Below are 19,065 nucleotides of genomic sequence, written 5' to 3'. Positions count from 1 at the left end.
GTACATGCTAACCAATGCTCAGGTATGGAATCTCAAGTATAACACTGTACATGCTAAACAATGCTCAGGTATAGAATCTCAAATATAATAGTGTACAAACTAATGAATGCTCAATTAAGGAAAGAGTTCAATAGTGGAGCCCTATCTAGCATGGTGCACAATGTCTGAGGTTCAACCATTAAAATAAGTAAAAAAATCTGAGTTCTCCTAACAAGCTAATTATTTCCTCTGAAGAAGAGCCGAAGACAACAAAATGCTCTTCGTATTTGGTCAGCCTTCCTCATACATTAAAGGTAGGAGTAAGACCCCAAGATGTGCATCTCTAGAAAAATCATCATGAACTTGGGTTGTTAAACTACTTCACTCTGTTAAAAGTCCATGTTTAAGTTCCGAGCAGTGATCTTCTACTTCTTCTTCATTTTATCATTAGTCACTGATGTGAAGATGAACAAATCTGAAATTGGAATGTAGCTTGTTGTTAATACAAACTTTTCCAGTAATAGAGGGCTGTTTTATGTTTTTGCTTTTTTTTTTTTTTTTTTTTTCCATGTAAAGTACAACATGGAATGCTGGTATGGTGATGCACACCTGTAATGCCAATACTTGAGAGGCTGAGGTAGAAGGACCTCAAGTTTGAGGCCAGCCTATGAGACATTCTAGGTCAGCATGGGCTACATAGCAAGACTCTGTCACAAAAATAACAAACTAGAATTCCTATTTTAGAACAACAACAACAACAAAAAAAAAATGGATCATTTAAATCTCCTTGTTTGTTGCTCTTTTGTTTTATTTTGTTGTTTATTCCAGACTTGGTTCTGCTGTATAGCCCTGGCTGCCCTGTACCAGGCTAACCTTGAATTCAGAGAGCTGCCTATCTTTGCCTCCTGAGTACTGAAATTAAAGGTGTGCACCGCCACTACACGGCAGACCCTTAAAATCTTTGGGTTTTTTTTTTTTTTCCAAAAGTTTCTCTGTGTAACAGTTCTGTCTGTCCTGAAATTCTCTTGGTAGAGCAAGAAAGCCTCAAACTCAGAGATCCAACTGCTTCTGCCTAAGTGCTGGGATTAAAGGGATGTGCCATCACCACCTGGCTTTAAGCCACCACTGCCTGACTGTAAATTTCACACCCTTAAAATCTTATGGAAAACAAATACATAAGAGTAGCCAGAAAGGTTTTAGGTAATGGATGGGATTAATAAAAGCAGCTAAGCCTACCAGTCACTCAAACTATTCTAAAGCTGTAGCAAACAATATAGTAATGCCATATGAACAGACTTTTGGAAGGACTATAAAATTTAGGGTGTCTTAAACACCATGACCAAAAGGAACTCAGGGATGAAAGGGTTTATCTAGATTACAGGTCCATTAAAGGAGAAGCCAAGGCAGGACTTAGAGACAGGAATTTGGGGACAGAAACTGAAGCAGGGACCATAGAGGAATACTGCTTACTGATTTGCTTTCCATGCCTTAGTCTCCTTATACAACCCAGGACCATTGGCCAAAGGGAGGTACTGCCCACAGTGAGCTGAGTCCTTCCATATCAACCACACACTTCCTTACAGGCCAATCTGATAATGGAAGCATTTTCTCAATTGATATTCCCTCTTCCCACATGACCCTGGTTCATATTAAGTTGACAAAAAACTAACCAGGACAGGCATCTTTCCTGTCACTGAGAAATAAAGTCTTTAGGGCTGGAGAGATGGCTTAGTGGTTAAGTGCCCAGGTTTCCCCAGGTTCAATTCCCAGCACCCACATGATGGTTTACGACCCTCTGTAACCTCAGTTCCAGGTGATCCCATGCCCTTCTTGCATCTGTGAGCATCAGGCATGCATGCATGTGGTATACAAGCATACATGCAACCAAAAACAAACACATAAAATGAAAAATAAAGTGTTTAATAGATGGTATTAGGAAAATGGAATAATCTTACACAAATGTTTTACCTACTTTGTACTCCAAAATAAATTCCAAAAATATCATTAGAAAAACTTCTATTATAAAAAAGAATGTATGGAGCCTGCAAGATAATTCAGTGATTAAGGTGCCTGCTGCCAAGCCTGATAATCTAAGTTTGGTCAAGGGACCACAGGGTAGAAACAAAGAACTGACTCCCCAAGCTGTCCACTGACATAAACACTCATGTACTATGGCACTCATGTACCCACACACACACATATATATACATGTATATATGTATACAAAATAAAGTGCTAAAAAAATTATAAACATCAAAGATAATCAGTTGCCTTGCAAGCATGAGAACCTGAGTTCAATCCCTAGAACGTACTTTAAAAGCTGGTGATATATACCTGTAATCCCAGTTCTAGGGAGGTAGAAACAGAAGGATCCCTGGGGCTTGCTAGCCAGTAATTGGAGAGATACAGAACAATGAGAAACCATCTTAAAGGAAGTGGGTGGCATCCTTTAATGATTTAGTGATTCCTGAGGATGACACCCAAGCTTATCCTCCATATGCTACATGCATGTAAACGAGTGTTTACAGTCACACGTGAAAGAGTATAGGTCACACATTTTAAAACTTTAAAAAAATCTATCCTAGTGCTTTATATTCTTGTTTAGCTCCCCATGTTTCCAGTAAGAACAATACTGTGATTCTTTTCAATTGGGAACCTGCTAGTTCCATGATTAAGAACACATACTGCTCTTCCAGAAGACCCAAGTTTGATTCCTAGCATCTGTTATCAGGCTGCTCAAAACCACTGGTAACTCCAGCTGCCAGTGGTATCCGATGCGTCTAGACTCTGCGTGCATCTGTACTGATGTGCACATATACCTAGACACACACACATATACACAAAATTTTTTAAATTTTAAAAATCCAACACAAAAAAAAAAAGAGCAGAGGACATAAATCACAGAAAAGGAAATATTGTTTCTAGACTCGGGTATGGTGGTATACACACATGAAAGAGCCAATCAGAGACAGACTAAAATGGAGCAAACACAACAAACTTCAGCAGTAGCTATTATTATCATCTAACTGTAGAGGATTATTCACAGCCCCTCTATCATCCCACTCCATTTCTCCCCCTCACTTACTTTGGCATTGGCTGTATCAAAAATAGTTTCAATGAGTAAGATATCAACATCACCATCCAGCAGTCCTTTGGCCTGCTCCTGGTATGCTTCAACAAGTTCATCAAATGCTACAAAAAACAAATCATAGCCAGCACATCAGAAACCACACGTTCTAAATGACATCAGGGTGTGCTAAGCTGAAGTCTGGCACCTGCAAATCAATGATGGTTTACCATGCAACTGTTTAAAGACAACACTCTCTGTAAAAACCAAATACAGTGGTAGGAAATAATCAACAAAGCTGTTCCTAAACTACTGTCATGAGCCCTCAACTTCTCACGTATGAGCTAGGAATGGGAAAGTACATAATTTGTTGAAGTATATACTTTATTCTCAACATCTTTAAAATAAACACATCATTCTTCCCATAAATCATCTTAACCCATTAAGAGACAACTTTAAGATTTAGCGGTTGGAAAGATGGCTCAGCAGTTAAGAGTACTTGCCATTCTTCCAGAGGACCAGAGAACCCAGCACCCACATCAGGCAACTCCAGTTCCAGGTGACTCAAAGCCTCATCTGGATTTTTACAAACACACACATGCACACACACACACACACACACACACACAAACCACAACACAATAACTGAGATATGGATATATCACAGATTAAATCTCTAATAAAAGTTATGAGCCTGTGGATTTCACCCCTCCCTCAGTTCAGAGAAGCCACCTCTCCATTAGACAATTTTTGACTGAACCATTAATATATTCACTAACTATTAGGTCAATTTAAAAAAAAATTATCCTGTGTTATCTGTTTCCAATGAGAAGCCATCTGTCTACTTCAGCTTCAAACCAAATGCCTAACTATTTAATAGAGACACACACAATGCTTGCTATGATGTTTCACCTGACATCATACAGTTTGGGAAAACTGTTACATCCAGTCCAGAGAACATGAACTACACATCAGCCTGGGAAGTGCCACTCTTCATAGAGAAACATGGTAGCACAGCATGCACAAGTCTGTAAACAAAATCCTGTAAGCCATACTCACCTGGACTTGTCACCTACACAAAATCCATTACCACAAATGGTACAATTAGCTCTAGGATTTTAAATCTTTTATACAGTATTAATGCTCTCAGATTGAATTACACTCTTAATCTTTGTCAAATTTTAACAAAGCAAGTTTATATACAACAATTTATATCTATAAGGCTAGGATGTTTAGATAATTTGGACTGATTTCTGAAATTAAAAGGTAATATAAACAGGGCATGGTGGCTCACACTTATAATCAATCCCCTCACTCAGTAAGCTGAGATGAAAGCCTGCCACAAATGTGAGAACAACATAGGCTAGACAGAGTTCTAGGTTATCTAGTCTGAACTATTGTGTCAGACCCCGTATTTAAAAAAAAAAAAAAAAATACTTAAAAAATTTTCAAAAAGTTGAAGGATAGAAAGGGAAAAACAAACAACAAAGCAGTCATTTTATAACAGACCAAGAGCTAATATCCAAATTTGCTTGAGATCTTCCTTTTATGCACTATTTCAGCTAGTTTTCTAGGGAGCACTGACACATCACCACGGACGACTGAAAGCAAGCTCTAACAAGAACAGCAGCTAACTTTAGAGTATTCCAGGCACTACTGTAAGCCCTGGACACAGGTCCCAGTTCCTAGATCTGTAGAGACTGAAGCAAAGTCTGTGATTGTATGTATGTATGAATACTCACTGATGTTCCTATAATCCGGTCTTTCCACAGATGGGGAGACAGAAAGTGTCTTATTAGTTGGACCCAGGGCTCCAGCCACAAACCTCTTGATTCCTTTGGTAAAAGAAAAAAAACAAACAAACAAAAAAATCACCCAAACTTTTTGGTACAAATCCACAGACTTTAGGATCACATGTGGTAACACACACGTATAACCTCAGCTCTTGGGAGTCAGAAGCAAGCCTGTGAGTTCAAGGCTGACCCGGGCCTGGGAGTGGGACTTAGTGGCAGACTGCTGGCCTAGCACACATGAGGTACTCATCCTGGTTCAACTCCCCCAATAAAGAAAAATGACAGAGATGAGGGAGACGTTTCCTTTCATATAAGGGTATATATAATTCTCAACCGCTCAGAAACCTAAAAAGTCCTAAAAAAATAAAAAAACTATTTTTTCAAAATTCATTTAAAACAAAACTTCTATTGAACTAATAAAAGAAAGGCTCTTTAATTTTATGTCACTGAAATGACAGGTTGTCTTAACATTATTTGTTCATGACTAGGAAAATCACACAATAAAGGGATATATAAATATTATTGCTGTTAACAATTCAAAAAGAACTCTCAAACTTCAAATCCAAGGATTTCTGCATGCAATTCTGTTCTATTACAGCTGTGTGTTGGCATACTTCCTCCTTATCCTTAAGAAAAATTCAAAGTCTTGAATTTAACAAGGTACCTCACAGTAGAACATAATGTGAAAGGCTTTATGATACTACACTGTAGGCCTTTCACCAGAGTAAATATTACATCAGAATCAACAATTACAAAGCCTGAAATTCCAGTATGAAGCAGAATGAATATTGTTCTAGTCAGCTCTTTAACAACAACAACAAAAAAAAAAAAATCTTGACTCTGAGCTGGAGAGATGGTTCAGTGGTTAAGAGCACTCACTGGCTGTTCTTCCAGAGGACCTATGCACCCACGAGGCAGCTCTCAACTGCCTGTAACTCTAGTTCCAGGTAACTTGGCATGCTCACACAGAAATACATGTACGTAAAACACCAACGCATATAAAATAAAGATAAATAAATCATTTTAAAAAAAATTCTTTTGCCTCTAGACCAGAAGTGAACTTGTTTCTTTAACAGCCTGGGAAGTTGCGCTATCATGCATATCAAAACCAAGGCCAGGAGTCCTATAACTCATTATTTGGTGATTTTTAGTAATATAACCTGGGCTCTGCTTTACAATACACAGAAGACTGCCAACTAGCTATAATGGCTGGGCACAACAGCACACAACTGTGATTCTAGCATGTGGGAGGTAGAGGCAGGAGGATCAAAAGTTCAAGGGCCTCCTCTGCAACACTGGTTCAAACCAGCCTTGAGCTCCAAGACTGTCTCGAAACAAACAAAAAGAAAAAAAGGAAATTATTTTGCTGCCTGTGAAAAGTTTTCAGGCCTAAGGAAAATGTCCTTATCTTTTCCTGTCTGAACTAGCTCAATAGCCCATGACCACATCTCTGCTGGGTTAATAGGCTCTGCAAGTCCATAAACGATTTTTTTTTTTCCTCGACAGGGTTTCTCTGTGGTTTTAGAGGCTGTCCTGGAAGTAGCTCTTGTAGATCAGGCTGGTCTCGAACTCAGAGATTACAAGTCCATGAACTTAAACATTATCTCTCAGAAACAGATTTCCATGTAAATTGCTTTGGTCTTCTTCATTAGTATAGTGTCAAAAACTTCCTAAAAATGACTTCCCAATTTTCTTACTGGAAATAACTTCAAAGTTCCAAATCTTTCAGGGCTTGACATATTTCTTCTACTGTTTTCCCTGTCTCAAAGCCTCCCACCAGCACTGTCCTGATGGCAGCAAGCAAGGAGGTTAGTTATTTCAAGAACCACTTTCCAAGTTCCAGCAAGACTGAGTCTAATGCTACAGTCTTCTGTCAGCCAGGAAGAGCAATCAGGTCAGCAGTAGTCTACAATGAGAAAAAGCTCAAAAGATAATCACTGCTTATATAAATAAGCCAAGCATGGGGAAGAAGGCAGCTTTAGAAAGATAAGATCAAATACTCTAATAATAACCAAAATCAAATCAGCCAGTTGCTATTTAATAACCCACCAATGTGCCTCCCTACCAACTCAGGCTATGAACATCAGCAGGGTAAAGAGTAAACCCTAAACTAGAGATACTTCAGAGACACTGAATGGTTCTCTATGATACTACGGGAAGAAGTGAATTATCAGCTCCCAAGCCAAACTTCATTTAAAGGAAAACCGAACATTAGAGTTGAGAACATCAAAGGACTCGTGTGTGCAACAAAGGAGAATGTCCCTTACCTGTCTGCAGAGTTATCTCCTCAGCGGCTCTTCTGGCCACATCTGCAGAGCACTTGTTCATCCGGTAGGCCTAACATATCAACCACTGAAGTTAGTCTGTCCTGCTTTTCCTCTATCCAGCCTAGCCAATTCTTAGGAATTCACCAAGGAACTAGCATGAACTAATGAGGTCTGAGTAAAACCATACGCTGTAAGGCTGGCATGGACGTCTGGCAGGTCAAACAAGCTGATACAGCCAAATATTCCACAAAATAATAAAATATTCTAACACAGGTGTGATAGCCTACAAGCCTAACACTGGGAAAGCTAAGACAGTGAATTTGAAAGTGTGTCAATGCTGTCTCAAAAGGAAAAAAAGAAAAAAGCAGTCTAATGGGGAAAGCACCAACATTTGAGAGAGGAAGCTGAAGATCTAAGAGTGTTTCAGCCACTGAAGAACCAGCTGGCAGTTCCCAGGGCAGCTTTCCCTGGCCCTGATTTTCTTACTGGACTATGGTAGAAAGAAGCAGTTCTAAACTTTGTGTAGATTATTAATACCTTAAAAATCTTGCCAGTAGTTGGGGCACACACCTTTAATCCCAGCACTCAGCAGGCAGAAGCAGACAGATCTCTGAGTTTGAGGTCAGCCTAGTGTACAAAGTGAGTTCCAGAACTAAACAGAGAAACACTGTCTCAAAACAAAAAAAAAAAAAAAAATTCTCATAAAGAGGGCTGGACTAGTGGTTAGGAGCACTGGATGCTCTTCCAGAGAACCTGAGTTCAATTCCCAGAAAGCACATGGTGGCTGACAGTCTTCTGCTAAGCTAATGCAGTTCCAGGAGGCCCAACACCCTCATGTGGCTTCCATGAGCTCCAAGCACACTCATGAGTGCAGGCATACATGCAAGCACTTAAAAACAATTTTTTTTCATCTGAGAAAGTATCATGGACCTCTTGCTGGGAAAGAGCAAGCAAGTAGGCAAACACACCCACACAGCAGTCTACAAGTGAAGGGACCCTTCAGAAGCTGTTCACACACCAGCAAGTGTTCCTAGATTTGTGATCTGCATCACCTCCTTTAACCGCCTTGACTCCTCAAATTGTGCAATTAGCAAATCAGAATATCCTAAGCAGGGTTTGGTGCACTGTAGCTCATGGTCCATCTAGTTGTCCACTTCTTCTCTGAACAGCTATAGCCATTTACTTACATGTACAGGTTCACAGTCTGTAATACTGCCTTTACCAAAAAATACACTGTTATTTGGCTATTGCTTGCCCTAAATAGTCAGCTGCAATAAATGGGCTGCTACCCTCATAAGCAGAAGAGGTTCCAGCCATCATCCCTGATAATTAGAATTAGACTGACTGACACTTCAGGTGACTCTGTCACTAGCAATCTCCAGTGCAATAAATACTAATAAGTATATTAGATAGGAAAGTCTCACCAAGTGTTCAAGGCCATAGTCAGCTTGGGCAATACTAGTGCTGCTGAAAGTGTTGGTTTCAATGATGTCTGCTCCAGCCAGCAAGTATTTCTGTAACAATGATAGTAAGTCAGCTACGGTGAATTTAATAAGAGATGGCCCCAATAAGAAACATGGCTTTTCATTTTGTGTCACCAACAACCTTTTAATCAATACATAAGACAATACACTCAAGACTAGAAATACAAGCAAGTATAAGGATTTCACAGGAAGGCATGTGATGTAATACTTAAGCACAGAACATAAATTCAAACAAAAATAATATATTAAATTACATAAATAGTTATATTTCTTAAACTCTGGTTTTTTGGTTTTGGCTTTTTGGGGTTTTGTTGTTGTTGCCATTTTTTAAGGAAAAAATACACAAACTTCAGAGGGTAATGGTGGGGCAGTAACTAGAATCCTGCCTATCAAGTTCTTGAAATTTTCTGAGTATTGACCTCCTCATCCAATTATTAAAACCATTTTTTGCCAATAGTAAGTCTATATGGTAGTATCTGCTAGCACTTCAAGTGTGTGGCATACCCTGGGCACTCAGCTCTGTTCCCCACACCTCCCTATTTAATGTAACTGATCTGCACTGAGAACTGCACCATCCTAAGAGATCAAATTCTGAGCATGTTGTTTCAGTCTGTGTCTCCTACTCCTCTATCTGTACCCTTCCTGGAACACTGAGAACTTGGTATCCTACCACTATGCCTGTTTAAAGCCTGCCTTCCTAGTTTCTCTGTCTGGACAACATCTCCATCTCAGTCTGACTCACAGGCTGAACCCCTTTGACTTTCTAACAGTCAACAAACTCAATCATTCCTAAGCTGATGAATAATGTTTGCAGAACTGAAAATGAAAGCAAGATAAGCACATTTATAATAGCAGTCACCAAGAGGAAGATAACTAAAGTAATCTCATTACATGTCATGATACCTAAAAAACCATTGTGTATGTCTACGACATGGTGAAGCCATCAAAAAACCTGAACAGGAAAACACAACGTGTAAGCCTATTGCTACAGTCTGAATACAAAATGTATTTAGACTCATGTTTAAGGACTTGATCCCAACTGGTAGCACCATTTCTGGAGGTTGCAGAACAATTAAGAAGTGGGCCAAGCTGGAGGAAGGAGGGTATAACCCTCTCTGTTCTGTTCCTGATCAGCACAATGTATCATGACCAATACCCTGTAACAAGCAACTGCCCACTCCACCACAAACACTAAAAATGCCTTCCTGATACAATGGACTATACCTTCTCTTTGAGCCAAAATAAATCTCATTTCTGTCAGCTCTTCTAGCAGAGATAAATAACATACACATACAACTATTAAGTTTAAAACATATACATTCAATTCATATAATATGCAGATATAAATATATAACAAAACAATTAGGAAGATAAGCATCAACTGATAGTTATGGAAGAGGATAGCAATTTATAGCAGTAGTCCAAAGGGCATTTATTCTAATTTATTCTTATTCTAGACAGCAAGAAAGGGGGACTGGAGAGATGATTCTAAGGTTAAGAGCTACCATTCTTCCAAAGTACCTGGTTCCATTCTCAGCACTCTTAGGCATCTCACAATCACATGCAACTGTAGTTTCATATGATCAGATACCCTCTTACAGCCTCCACAGTAAACATAAATACATATATTACACAGAGAGAGGTAAGAAAAACTGAAAACAACCATAAAGGTACCTCCTAATGCCATGCTAAAATTTAATATACAAATCTTGGCTGGGAGGGCAAGACATGACACTTTGACCTTGGAAGAGATGAATAGATCTGCCCTACCAGATGAATAGATCTGCTTTCTCTTGCTGCACTCCACCATGTGAGGATGATAGTAATAAAGGTATACAGTAAGCAGAGAGAGGCCTCAGCAGACACCAGACCTAATGGCATCTCAATGATGCATTTGCTACTGTTACAAACTAAAAAATAAATGCTGGGGCCTGGAGAAGTAGCTCAACAGTTAAAAGCACTAGGTGCTCTTCCAAGAAACCAGGTTCAATTACCAATACCCAAATGGCAGTTCACAATCACCTAAAACTCCTGGAGGCAATTCTAGAGGGTCTGACATCTAATTTTGGCTTCTCTGCACCAGGCACACACATGATACACACATACATGCAGTCAAAGCACTCGCACACATACATACATACATAAATAAATAAAGAAATAAATAAATAAATAAATAAGTGGGGATGTTGTTATTTGAGACACCCAGTCTGAGAACTGTACAGCAGCACAAACTAAGATACCACAGGTATTAATAGACAAATATGAAACTCCTAATTTGTTTCAGGATTTATGGTTTTTCAACTAAAGTTTAAATGCTTCAAAAGTTCCCCTCCCCACAAAAAAGACAAACAAACAAAACAACACACACACTAAAAAAAAACCTTTTGTCATCTCCTTATCCCAAGTGCCCAACTAACACAGTGTGTAACTTTTATTTGGTGTAAAACACCTGCTTTTTTAAGAAATCACATCCTTGTTCCATGTTCTCTAGAGCACAAGTCATGACAGTCTGAGCTTAATACATGAAATAACCTGAATGAATGCTTAAGAGCCTGGAAATTACTCACCTTATGAATTTGGCATATAATATCAGGTTGGGTTATACTTAAGATGTCATTGTTGCCTTTCAGTGGTCTGGTATGATCTTTAAATTCTTGACCTTGGAAACTTTCTTCACTTAGTTTATACTGCTGGATCATGGTCCCCATTCCACCATCTAGCACCATAATCCTCTCCCTAAGAATGGCTTCAATCTCATCCTGCAGGGTTTTCTTCATCTCTCCTTTAAAGAAAGTAAAGATTGACTTAAAGGATGAAAGAGGAAGGTATACAAGGTGTGGGTAAGAGAGATAGACCTTATGTATAAGATAACTGAGTTTGCTCCTGCACCACGGGGGGAGGGGGCAGTAAGGAAGAGGGAGAGGAAGATTAGGAGAGAAAGAAATGTGGACAGAAAATTTAGAATAATTCATAACTCACAATACAGAATAAGTAGAGCTTATGAACTTATGTAACTACAGCATTAGAAAATCACTGCTGAAAAGCTACTGCTGTCATTTCATTTGTTTGTTTGTTTGAGACAAGGTTTCTTATGTAACCTTGGCTGTCCTGGAACTCACTTTGTAGACCAGGCCAACCTTGAACTCCCAGAGTGCTGGGATTAATGGTGTGTACCACCACTGCTTGGCTGTTATTATCATTTCTAATACACATCACAAAGCACCAATGAACCCCAATTGATGGTAAAGTAGGCTTAGCTACTTCTGCTTCAGAATTCAGAGAAACAGTCAACAATGTCTGAGGGGTATAAACGGGGGGGGGCACTGGAGGCCAGGCCTGGCCAGGAAGTGCCTCAGGGTGAAACCATCTATTTCTGTTAGTCCAGTCTGAAAGGGGGCCTGGGATGATATTAGGGCTGAATAGGGGCGATAGGCATTTTTACAGGTGAAAATGAAAAAAATGAATTTTCCCTGACAATTCATTCCAACAAAAAAAAAAAAAAAACCAATACACTTTCTGTGGGAATGACAAATATCAGTATTAGGTCCATTTACTACTACATCGTCTGGGGTAGATTTTTTTTTTGGCATCCTTAAAGTGGCAGCTATTCCACAGTAACTATAAGGTACTAACATGAGACCACACTATCGCCACCTTGTGACTGGGCCTTTCTGGCTGAGCAATTTTCAAAACCGTGGGTTTCCCCGGCAATGTACTCTGTTGGGGCTCTGGTAGTGACTCACCGGTCTGCTCCATGACATAGAGGGCAGCCCCTGTTTTTTATAAAAGCAGTTCCCCCTAATCCCAAAAGTACCAACTTTTCTCTTTCTAGATAAGAAGCAAGAGTTAGAATTCTTTGACTTACCGCGTTCAGGGGAGAGAGAGAGCTCCTAGAGCAGTGTCAGCCCTGCTGGTCAGACAGGTTGGACATCATTATCTGGTTGGCTTCTAAATACAGGTAGCAGAGGACTTCTGATTTGTCTTAGGTAAATTATAGATAAATGAAAAGGCCAGTAATCTCCTAAGTTATACAGCCTTAAAATTAACCGCATGAGGGCTGTGCTTCCCCACTTCACAAAATAGCTAATTTTTCTCCCGTCTAGTTTGCTAAGAGCTCTGACTGGATTTCCCCCCATCCCCCCAACCCCCCCTCCCCTTTTCCCCATTTCTCTCCCTTCTTCAGGTTTTACCGGTTCCTGCTTCATTTTGGCTAATTCCCGTGGGGGTTCCTGGGTGGGGGGGGGGGTGGGGCGGGGGGGCGCGCTCTCCCCCGGGCCCCAGCCCCCCCCAAGGCCACCTGGAATGAACCCACATCAAGCCTTTTCTGGGTGTCCTGCGAACCTATCACACTCTCTCCCGCTCATCTTCCCAACACCTTTCTTCCGGCGCCTCCGGGTGCTGCCCGCTTCCTGCGTGTTGCGTTCGCTCAGGCACCTCCAGGATCTGCTGATTCGGGGGGGGGGGGGGGGGGGGGGGGGGGGGGGGGGGGGGGGCCGGGGGGGGGGGCGCGGCAACCTCTGCTCTACTTTAACACCAAATCCTTCTCATTCTTTTCACTCCAAAAGTCATTAACCTAATCCTATGCAAATATCTTCTGTTGGAAGCACCTCAAATCCCTCCTAGAGTTGGGCTCTTTCCTAAAAACCTCGTGCATTTGAATACTTGGTCCCAGTTGGTGGTGCTGTTTGGGGGTGGAGGAGCTGCTGCCTTACTGGAGTTAGTATGTCACTGGGGATGGGCTTTGAGAGTATATAGTCACACTCCGATTTCTCTGTATCCTGCTTATGATTAAAATGTGAAATGTGACCTTCCAGCTCCTGAGGCCACGCCTGCCACTTGCTGCCATGCCTCCCCACCATGATGGACTCATACAGCCCTTCCTTCTGAAAATTGCCTTCATCACAGTGTTTTATCACAGCAACAGTGATAACACAGCACCAGAGTGCATGCTCAGAAATAACCCAGTCTATTCCTTCCTACCTACAACATGCAGATTCCTCACCTTCCTGACACAACTTCCTCTTCTGCCACACTCCAAAAATGTCTTTCTACTCTCACTAATAACCTACTAGTTACTGAAGACACCAATCTAAGGCCCAAGTTTCAAACTAAGCACTGATATCAGATTCTTCCAGAACACACTACTGCTTCTCAATCTAATTTTCAAAATCAATCCCAATCTTGCTGTACTATCTCACTTCCCTATTTCTGTGAAGGACAACATCCTTCCCAGAAATGTTAATTCCAAATCTCAATATTGACTCCTTTTCTCCTAGAAAACAACCACTTACCTATCTGGATCACAAGCCCTACCAGTGTGGTCTCTAAAACAAATCTCACTCTAAACATACTCTCTTTAAGTGAGTTCCATCCTTAGTCCTCCTCAGGACATTATACTACCATAAAATGATTCAGTTCCCACACAAACAAATTCTGGGATCTTGTTTGTTGAGTCACCAGATAAGCATGACCACATGGCCATGTTTTTAAACAACTAAACAAAATGCGGAGGGGGGGGGTCTGTGTGCTTTTATTTTGTTAAATTGCTAAATTCATTCTATATTTTTTCAAAAACATTTTTTTAGGATGAAATGTCTTATTACGTACAAAAAGAATTATTTAGAATTTGCTACAATTTGTTAAAAACACAGCAATCTATTGTCTACAGGTAGGAAAACTCTTGCTGCAACAAGCTTAAGTGATCAAGCCCATATATACTTCAATATATGAATAGACAGTACAGGAATACTGTGATGTGGCTAGATGCAGAATCACATCATATCATTAAAAAGTAGAATTCTTGCATCAGCACAATGCTTACAACATGGAACATTTTCATTTTGTAAACTAGAAGGACAAAATAACCTGTATTTAACTACTTCCACCTTGATGGTTTAAGCAAAAACTTTGTAACCATATTGAGCATCCAGTCTTTTAACATATTTATGTACAGAGGGAGTAGGCTCCACCAGAGTGTGAGCCCAGAGGAACCTGTACACCTGAGCCTGTCGAAGAGAACTGCCAACTGTTACCACAGTTTCCTTTCGAGAATCTCGGGCTGGGGAAACCTTTACATAGCAGGGCTACACCAAACAGAGAAGACTTTTAAAAAACAAAAACTAAGTAGAACTAGAACTCAGCAGTACAAGGCTAATATGTACTAGTACAAAGTCTAGGAAACATCTGCGAAGCTGCACAACCCAATTCCAGCTGATTTTCACAACACAGAGCAGCAGCACAAGGGGAAGGAAGGCTGGCAAGAGACAGGTAGAACTTACCTGTCTGCTCTACCCTGCACCCTGCTTGTGCAACTCTCCCCCACTGCAGCAAACAAACCCCAAAGGAACCCAACCAAAAGGTAGAGGCCAAGGTCATCTCAACACCCTTCACCCCACACAGACAGGAAGCTGTCTGTGATTGGTAATTTGCCTAGAATTGCAGAAGATGGGGATGAAGGTAACACACTGTATCATATTCCTGTTATTGGAGGTCAGCTCCCTAGAGATCTCTGATATGATGACAATGGACTGGGACTCAAGAAAAGGGCTTCTGCTCTTCTGGAGAAACTCAGGCCTTCTGCCTGTGATTCCTGGTGGCTCTCCCTCTCCCCACAAAGGCTTACAAGCAATCATTAGTGCACATTCAAAGAGACCTCCATCTGTGGAAGAAAAATTATCTCCATTTATTTCGATTCATATACATTTATAGTTGAATTGTCATACAAAAAGAAAAAAATTAGAATCTGACAAATGTTTACAAACAAGATACCTTCAAATAGATTTTGCTCATTTAGCCTGGTGCAGAGTAAATGACAGGACAGGAAGTATCCCAGCCTTCCTGCAAGCTTCATCTGTGACTATTTGGGGCAGAAGTTCATGTCATTCTATAATTTATATGAAAACATAGGAAAACATAAAGGAACTCAAGTCCCAAAAACCCAACTTGGATGGATGGGAGACAAGTATCCTCCCCCTGCTCCCCCCACCCCTGTGTGTGTGTGTGTCTGTGTGTCTGTGTGTCTGTGTGTCTCTGTATGTATGTTGAAACCAGTGAAACCAGGGGCTTACAATATAATAACCAGCTCAGTACCTGTAACTTTTTGGTTTGTGTTTATGTTTTTTCTGTTTGTTTGGTTTGGTTTGGTTTTGGTTTTGGGACAGGGGCTCATTATTATGTATCTTTAATCCTAAATGCTGGCATTAAAGATGTGTGCAACCTCTCAGCACTTAGGAGGCAGAACCAGGAAGATTTCTGTGAGTTTGAGGCCAGTCTAGTCTACAAAGCTAGTTCCAGGACAGCCAGAGCTGTTACACAGTGAAACCCTGTCTCAAAACAACAACAACCAAAAAATAAGTATACAACCATGCCCTATAATTTTTAAGTTTGATTCCATAAAAACTAAAACAAAAGCACAGATGGTATATTAGGAAAAGATTCTATTTTTTAACATCTAGGACTTCCATATTTTAAAAAAAACACTGTGTAATATTGAGAAGCCAAAAGAACAAGAAAAACACAAATATAGCCAAGGGAAAGAAATGAAGCAAACCTATAATCCTAGCATTTAAAAAGTGGAGGCAGGAGGACCAGGTTGTAGTTAGCTACACAGCAAGTCTGAGGCCAGTTATACTACCAGGCTTGTCTTTGAAAGACAGAGAACTAGACAAATATATTAAGAAAATTTTAAATTCATTAGCTATCAAATAATTAAAACAAGATGGCAGATAGCTATTATTTCCAGTAGACATGTACCCAAAACAGTAAATAATGCCAAACAACAGTGACCCTTCATGTTTGCTTGCTGGAATGTAGACAGCTAGAAAGCCACTCTGCAGAGCAACCTCCTGCCTGGAATGTGGACAGGAACCATTCTAGAAAGCAGTCTCACAGGATTAAACTAACCATGCAGAAAACCCAGCAACTTCGCTCTTGGGTGTATTTCCCAGAAGGAAAGCATCACAATGGTCAATATGAGAAGCCAGAGGAGGCACACTCAGGGAATTTCATCCTGAATAAAGTGTGGCATTAATTCCCTAGCCAATACTACATGTCTATAACTGATATACTACAGCAATACAGCTGGTTTCTAAGAGTAAAATAGTGAATGAAAATAAAAGGCAGACACAATCAACTACCACATTTATGTAATTTCCATCTTGGCAATAGATCACTATATACCATAAACAACCAAACCCCCACACATAGAAATTCTGAGATCTACAATGAAATACATAAATATGTAGGTACATATGAAAGAGTCGACAGAGGCAAGAGAATGAGTAGCAGATACAAACAGATAAAAAGAATTCACATAATAAATGAGTGGGAGTTGAAGACAAAACTCTGCAACTTAGGTCCTTAAAAGCAAAAAGAGCAAGGCATCAAGGCTATTCTTGGCTATATATTGAGTTCAGAGGTCAGCCTTACCTATATGAGACCCTTCCTCAAAACAGACAAGGAAATCAAATTCTGCATCTTCCATATTCCTATTATCCTTAAAGCATAATGTATAATTTATCACTAAGAGAACCTAAGAGGTCTTCCTCCAGGAGCCTTAGTGTAGGCACCCAATGATTATTCTAGTAGGTGGTTATCTTTTACTAGCTCTAATTACCATTATAGCTGAGCATTTCTAATTGCCATCAGAACCTTCTCTTAAAAGTAAATCCCCTTACTGAGAAGGCTCAGTAGACAAGAGCACTTTACTGATGATCTAATAAGTTCAATCTCTACATAACCCATGGTGGGAAGGAAAGAGCAGACCTCCTGAGACCTCCAACATGTACAAACCAGCATACTTGAACCATACGTCCCTCCCTATGCACCTGTTGGAAGGGTTCACTCTGGGACTTGACACTTGCAAGACAAGCATTCCACCACTGAGTACAGCCACAGCTCAGGACACAGCCAGCTTTCAGGCTCAACCTTTAAAGCTCAAGACTTCTAGTTCTTCATTAAAAACAGTGTTAAGACCTGACTGCACGATAGGAGATAGAACAGAGAGCAACAACAACAAACGATGGACCCCAGTGGGTAAGAGTTTTCAGGATATTAAATATGGTTGAAATACCAACACGTAGGTGAGGAAAGTAGAAACTTACCTACCGTCACTTCTAAGCCACAGATAAGGAGGTAAGGGGCCTAGAACTTGGGTGTTCAACCATGGATGAATGTGGAGGTGGGGGACAGGGCCAGATGCCAATATTCAACCATTTTCTTTGATTTTTCTGCAAAGAGATCACTCACTGTTCAACCTATTCTAAATTTTCAGGCTTTCTGCTGACAGCCATAACTATACTCAAAAGAAGAAATTATTCTTCTCTTTAAGTAAGAAGGAGGAAACCTAAAACCCTAAAAAAAAAAAAAAATGTCATTCAAGTTACTATGCCACACCCCTATAAAAAAATGAGATCTTATTTTATAGCAACAGCTATGTACTGTTAGGAACTAGTTTCAATAACAATTCTACCAGCCCCATTTGTCAGATATCCACCCTCCTCCCAGGGCTACACACTATGTCATACCATACTCACTGTTCTGTCTTCAAGTAAACAAACAGGGTCTCATGTAAGTCGGATTGGCCTTTAACTCATTATGTAGCACAGTATATATAGCCTTAAACTTCAGATCCTACTTCCACCCCTGTTAGGGGTTAGGAATTAATTAAACCAGGGTTTCCTGCCTACTGGACAAGCACAACCCCATGTCCTTATTACTAATTCTCTCGTTTCTACGTCTTACCACACACCTCCCACGTGTTACAGGAATTTCTGCCCAAATGTTTAAGGCACACAGAACTAAAATTATACTCCCTCTGTGTCTTTTCTCATTGTGGAAGCCGGTGCCACCAACATCAGAATCATTTGTGATTACTATTCCACCTCCCATCTCTACCCCTGGTACCCCACGGTCAAGCTAACACTCGAGTCTGCAGAAGAGCAGAAAAAGAAACTAAAACACCACGTGGTTCAACAGACTAGGCTGTCTTACCGTCCCCCTAGCATCTTAACTTTTCTCGGGTAGACAGCGATCGGAAAATATTTACTGAATACGGGTGTTACATCATACATTACTTCCCCCAGGCCCCACTGCAACCTAACGCGCTAAAGGCAGAGCTCGCCGCTCCGGAACCGAGCTCGTGCAACTTGGAAAAAAGACCCATCAAGAACCCCGGTCCCCCGAGCTCCGGGCTGCGTCTCCGAAGAAGCACCTGAGGAGCTGAGGCACCGACCTGGGAACCGCTCGACCTGGGCGGAGTCGTTACCGAGTGGCGACAACACAGGCGACACGCCGCCGAGCTTCCTCCTCAAGCGGAGCAGGCGTGATCTCCAAAGAATTCGACCTCGGGCGGCTACAGCCAGTGCTTACTGGCCTGAAGAACTGAGGGACGAGATCCAGGAGCATGAAGCTCCAGAACAGACACGCGGAACTTCCGAGTGCGCGCCCCGGGCACGCGCTTCGTATACTGAACTCTC

General features: G+C 40.8%; 1 protein-coding gene across 1 annotated transcript in view; it reads right to left on the bottom strand.

Moving 5' to 3' along the window:
* The window catches only part of Mtr (5-methyltetrahydrofolate-homocysteine methyltransferase), an 87,100-nt gene extending 68,278 nt beyond the window's left edge, over positions 1-18,822 (bottom strand). The window contains exons 1-6 of the mRNA XM_051194752.1: positions 18,801-18,822; positions 11,158-11,372; positions 8,531-8,620; positions 7,107-7,176; positions 4,789-4,881; positions 3,065-3,171 (exon numbers count right to left, since the gene is read on the bottom strand). Coding sequence (XP_051050709.1) covers positions 3,065-3,171; positions 4,789-4,881; positions 7,107-7,176; positions 8,531-8,620; positions 11,158-11,367 — 570 coding nt within the window. The 5' untranslated portion in view covers positions 11,368-11,372; positions 18,801-18,822. The remainder of the gene's footprint in view (positions 1-3,064; positions 3,172-4,788; positions 4,882-7,106; positions 7,177-8,530; positions 8,621-11,157; positions 11,373-18,800) is intronic.
* Between the last annotated feature and the right edge of the window lie 243 nt (positions 18,823-19,065).

Source organism: Phodopus roborovskii, unplaced genomic scaffold (assembly GCF_943737965.1).
Source record: "Phodopus roborovskii unplaced genomic scaffold, PHOROB, whole genome shotgun sequence".
NCBI lineage: Eukaryota > Metazoa > Chordata > Mammalia > Rodentia > Cricetidae > Phodopus > Phodopus roborovskii.
The sequence above is the reverse complement of the archived record's forward strand: the minus strand, read 5'-3'. Positions and strand labels throughout refer to the sequence as shown.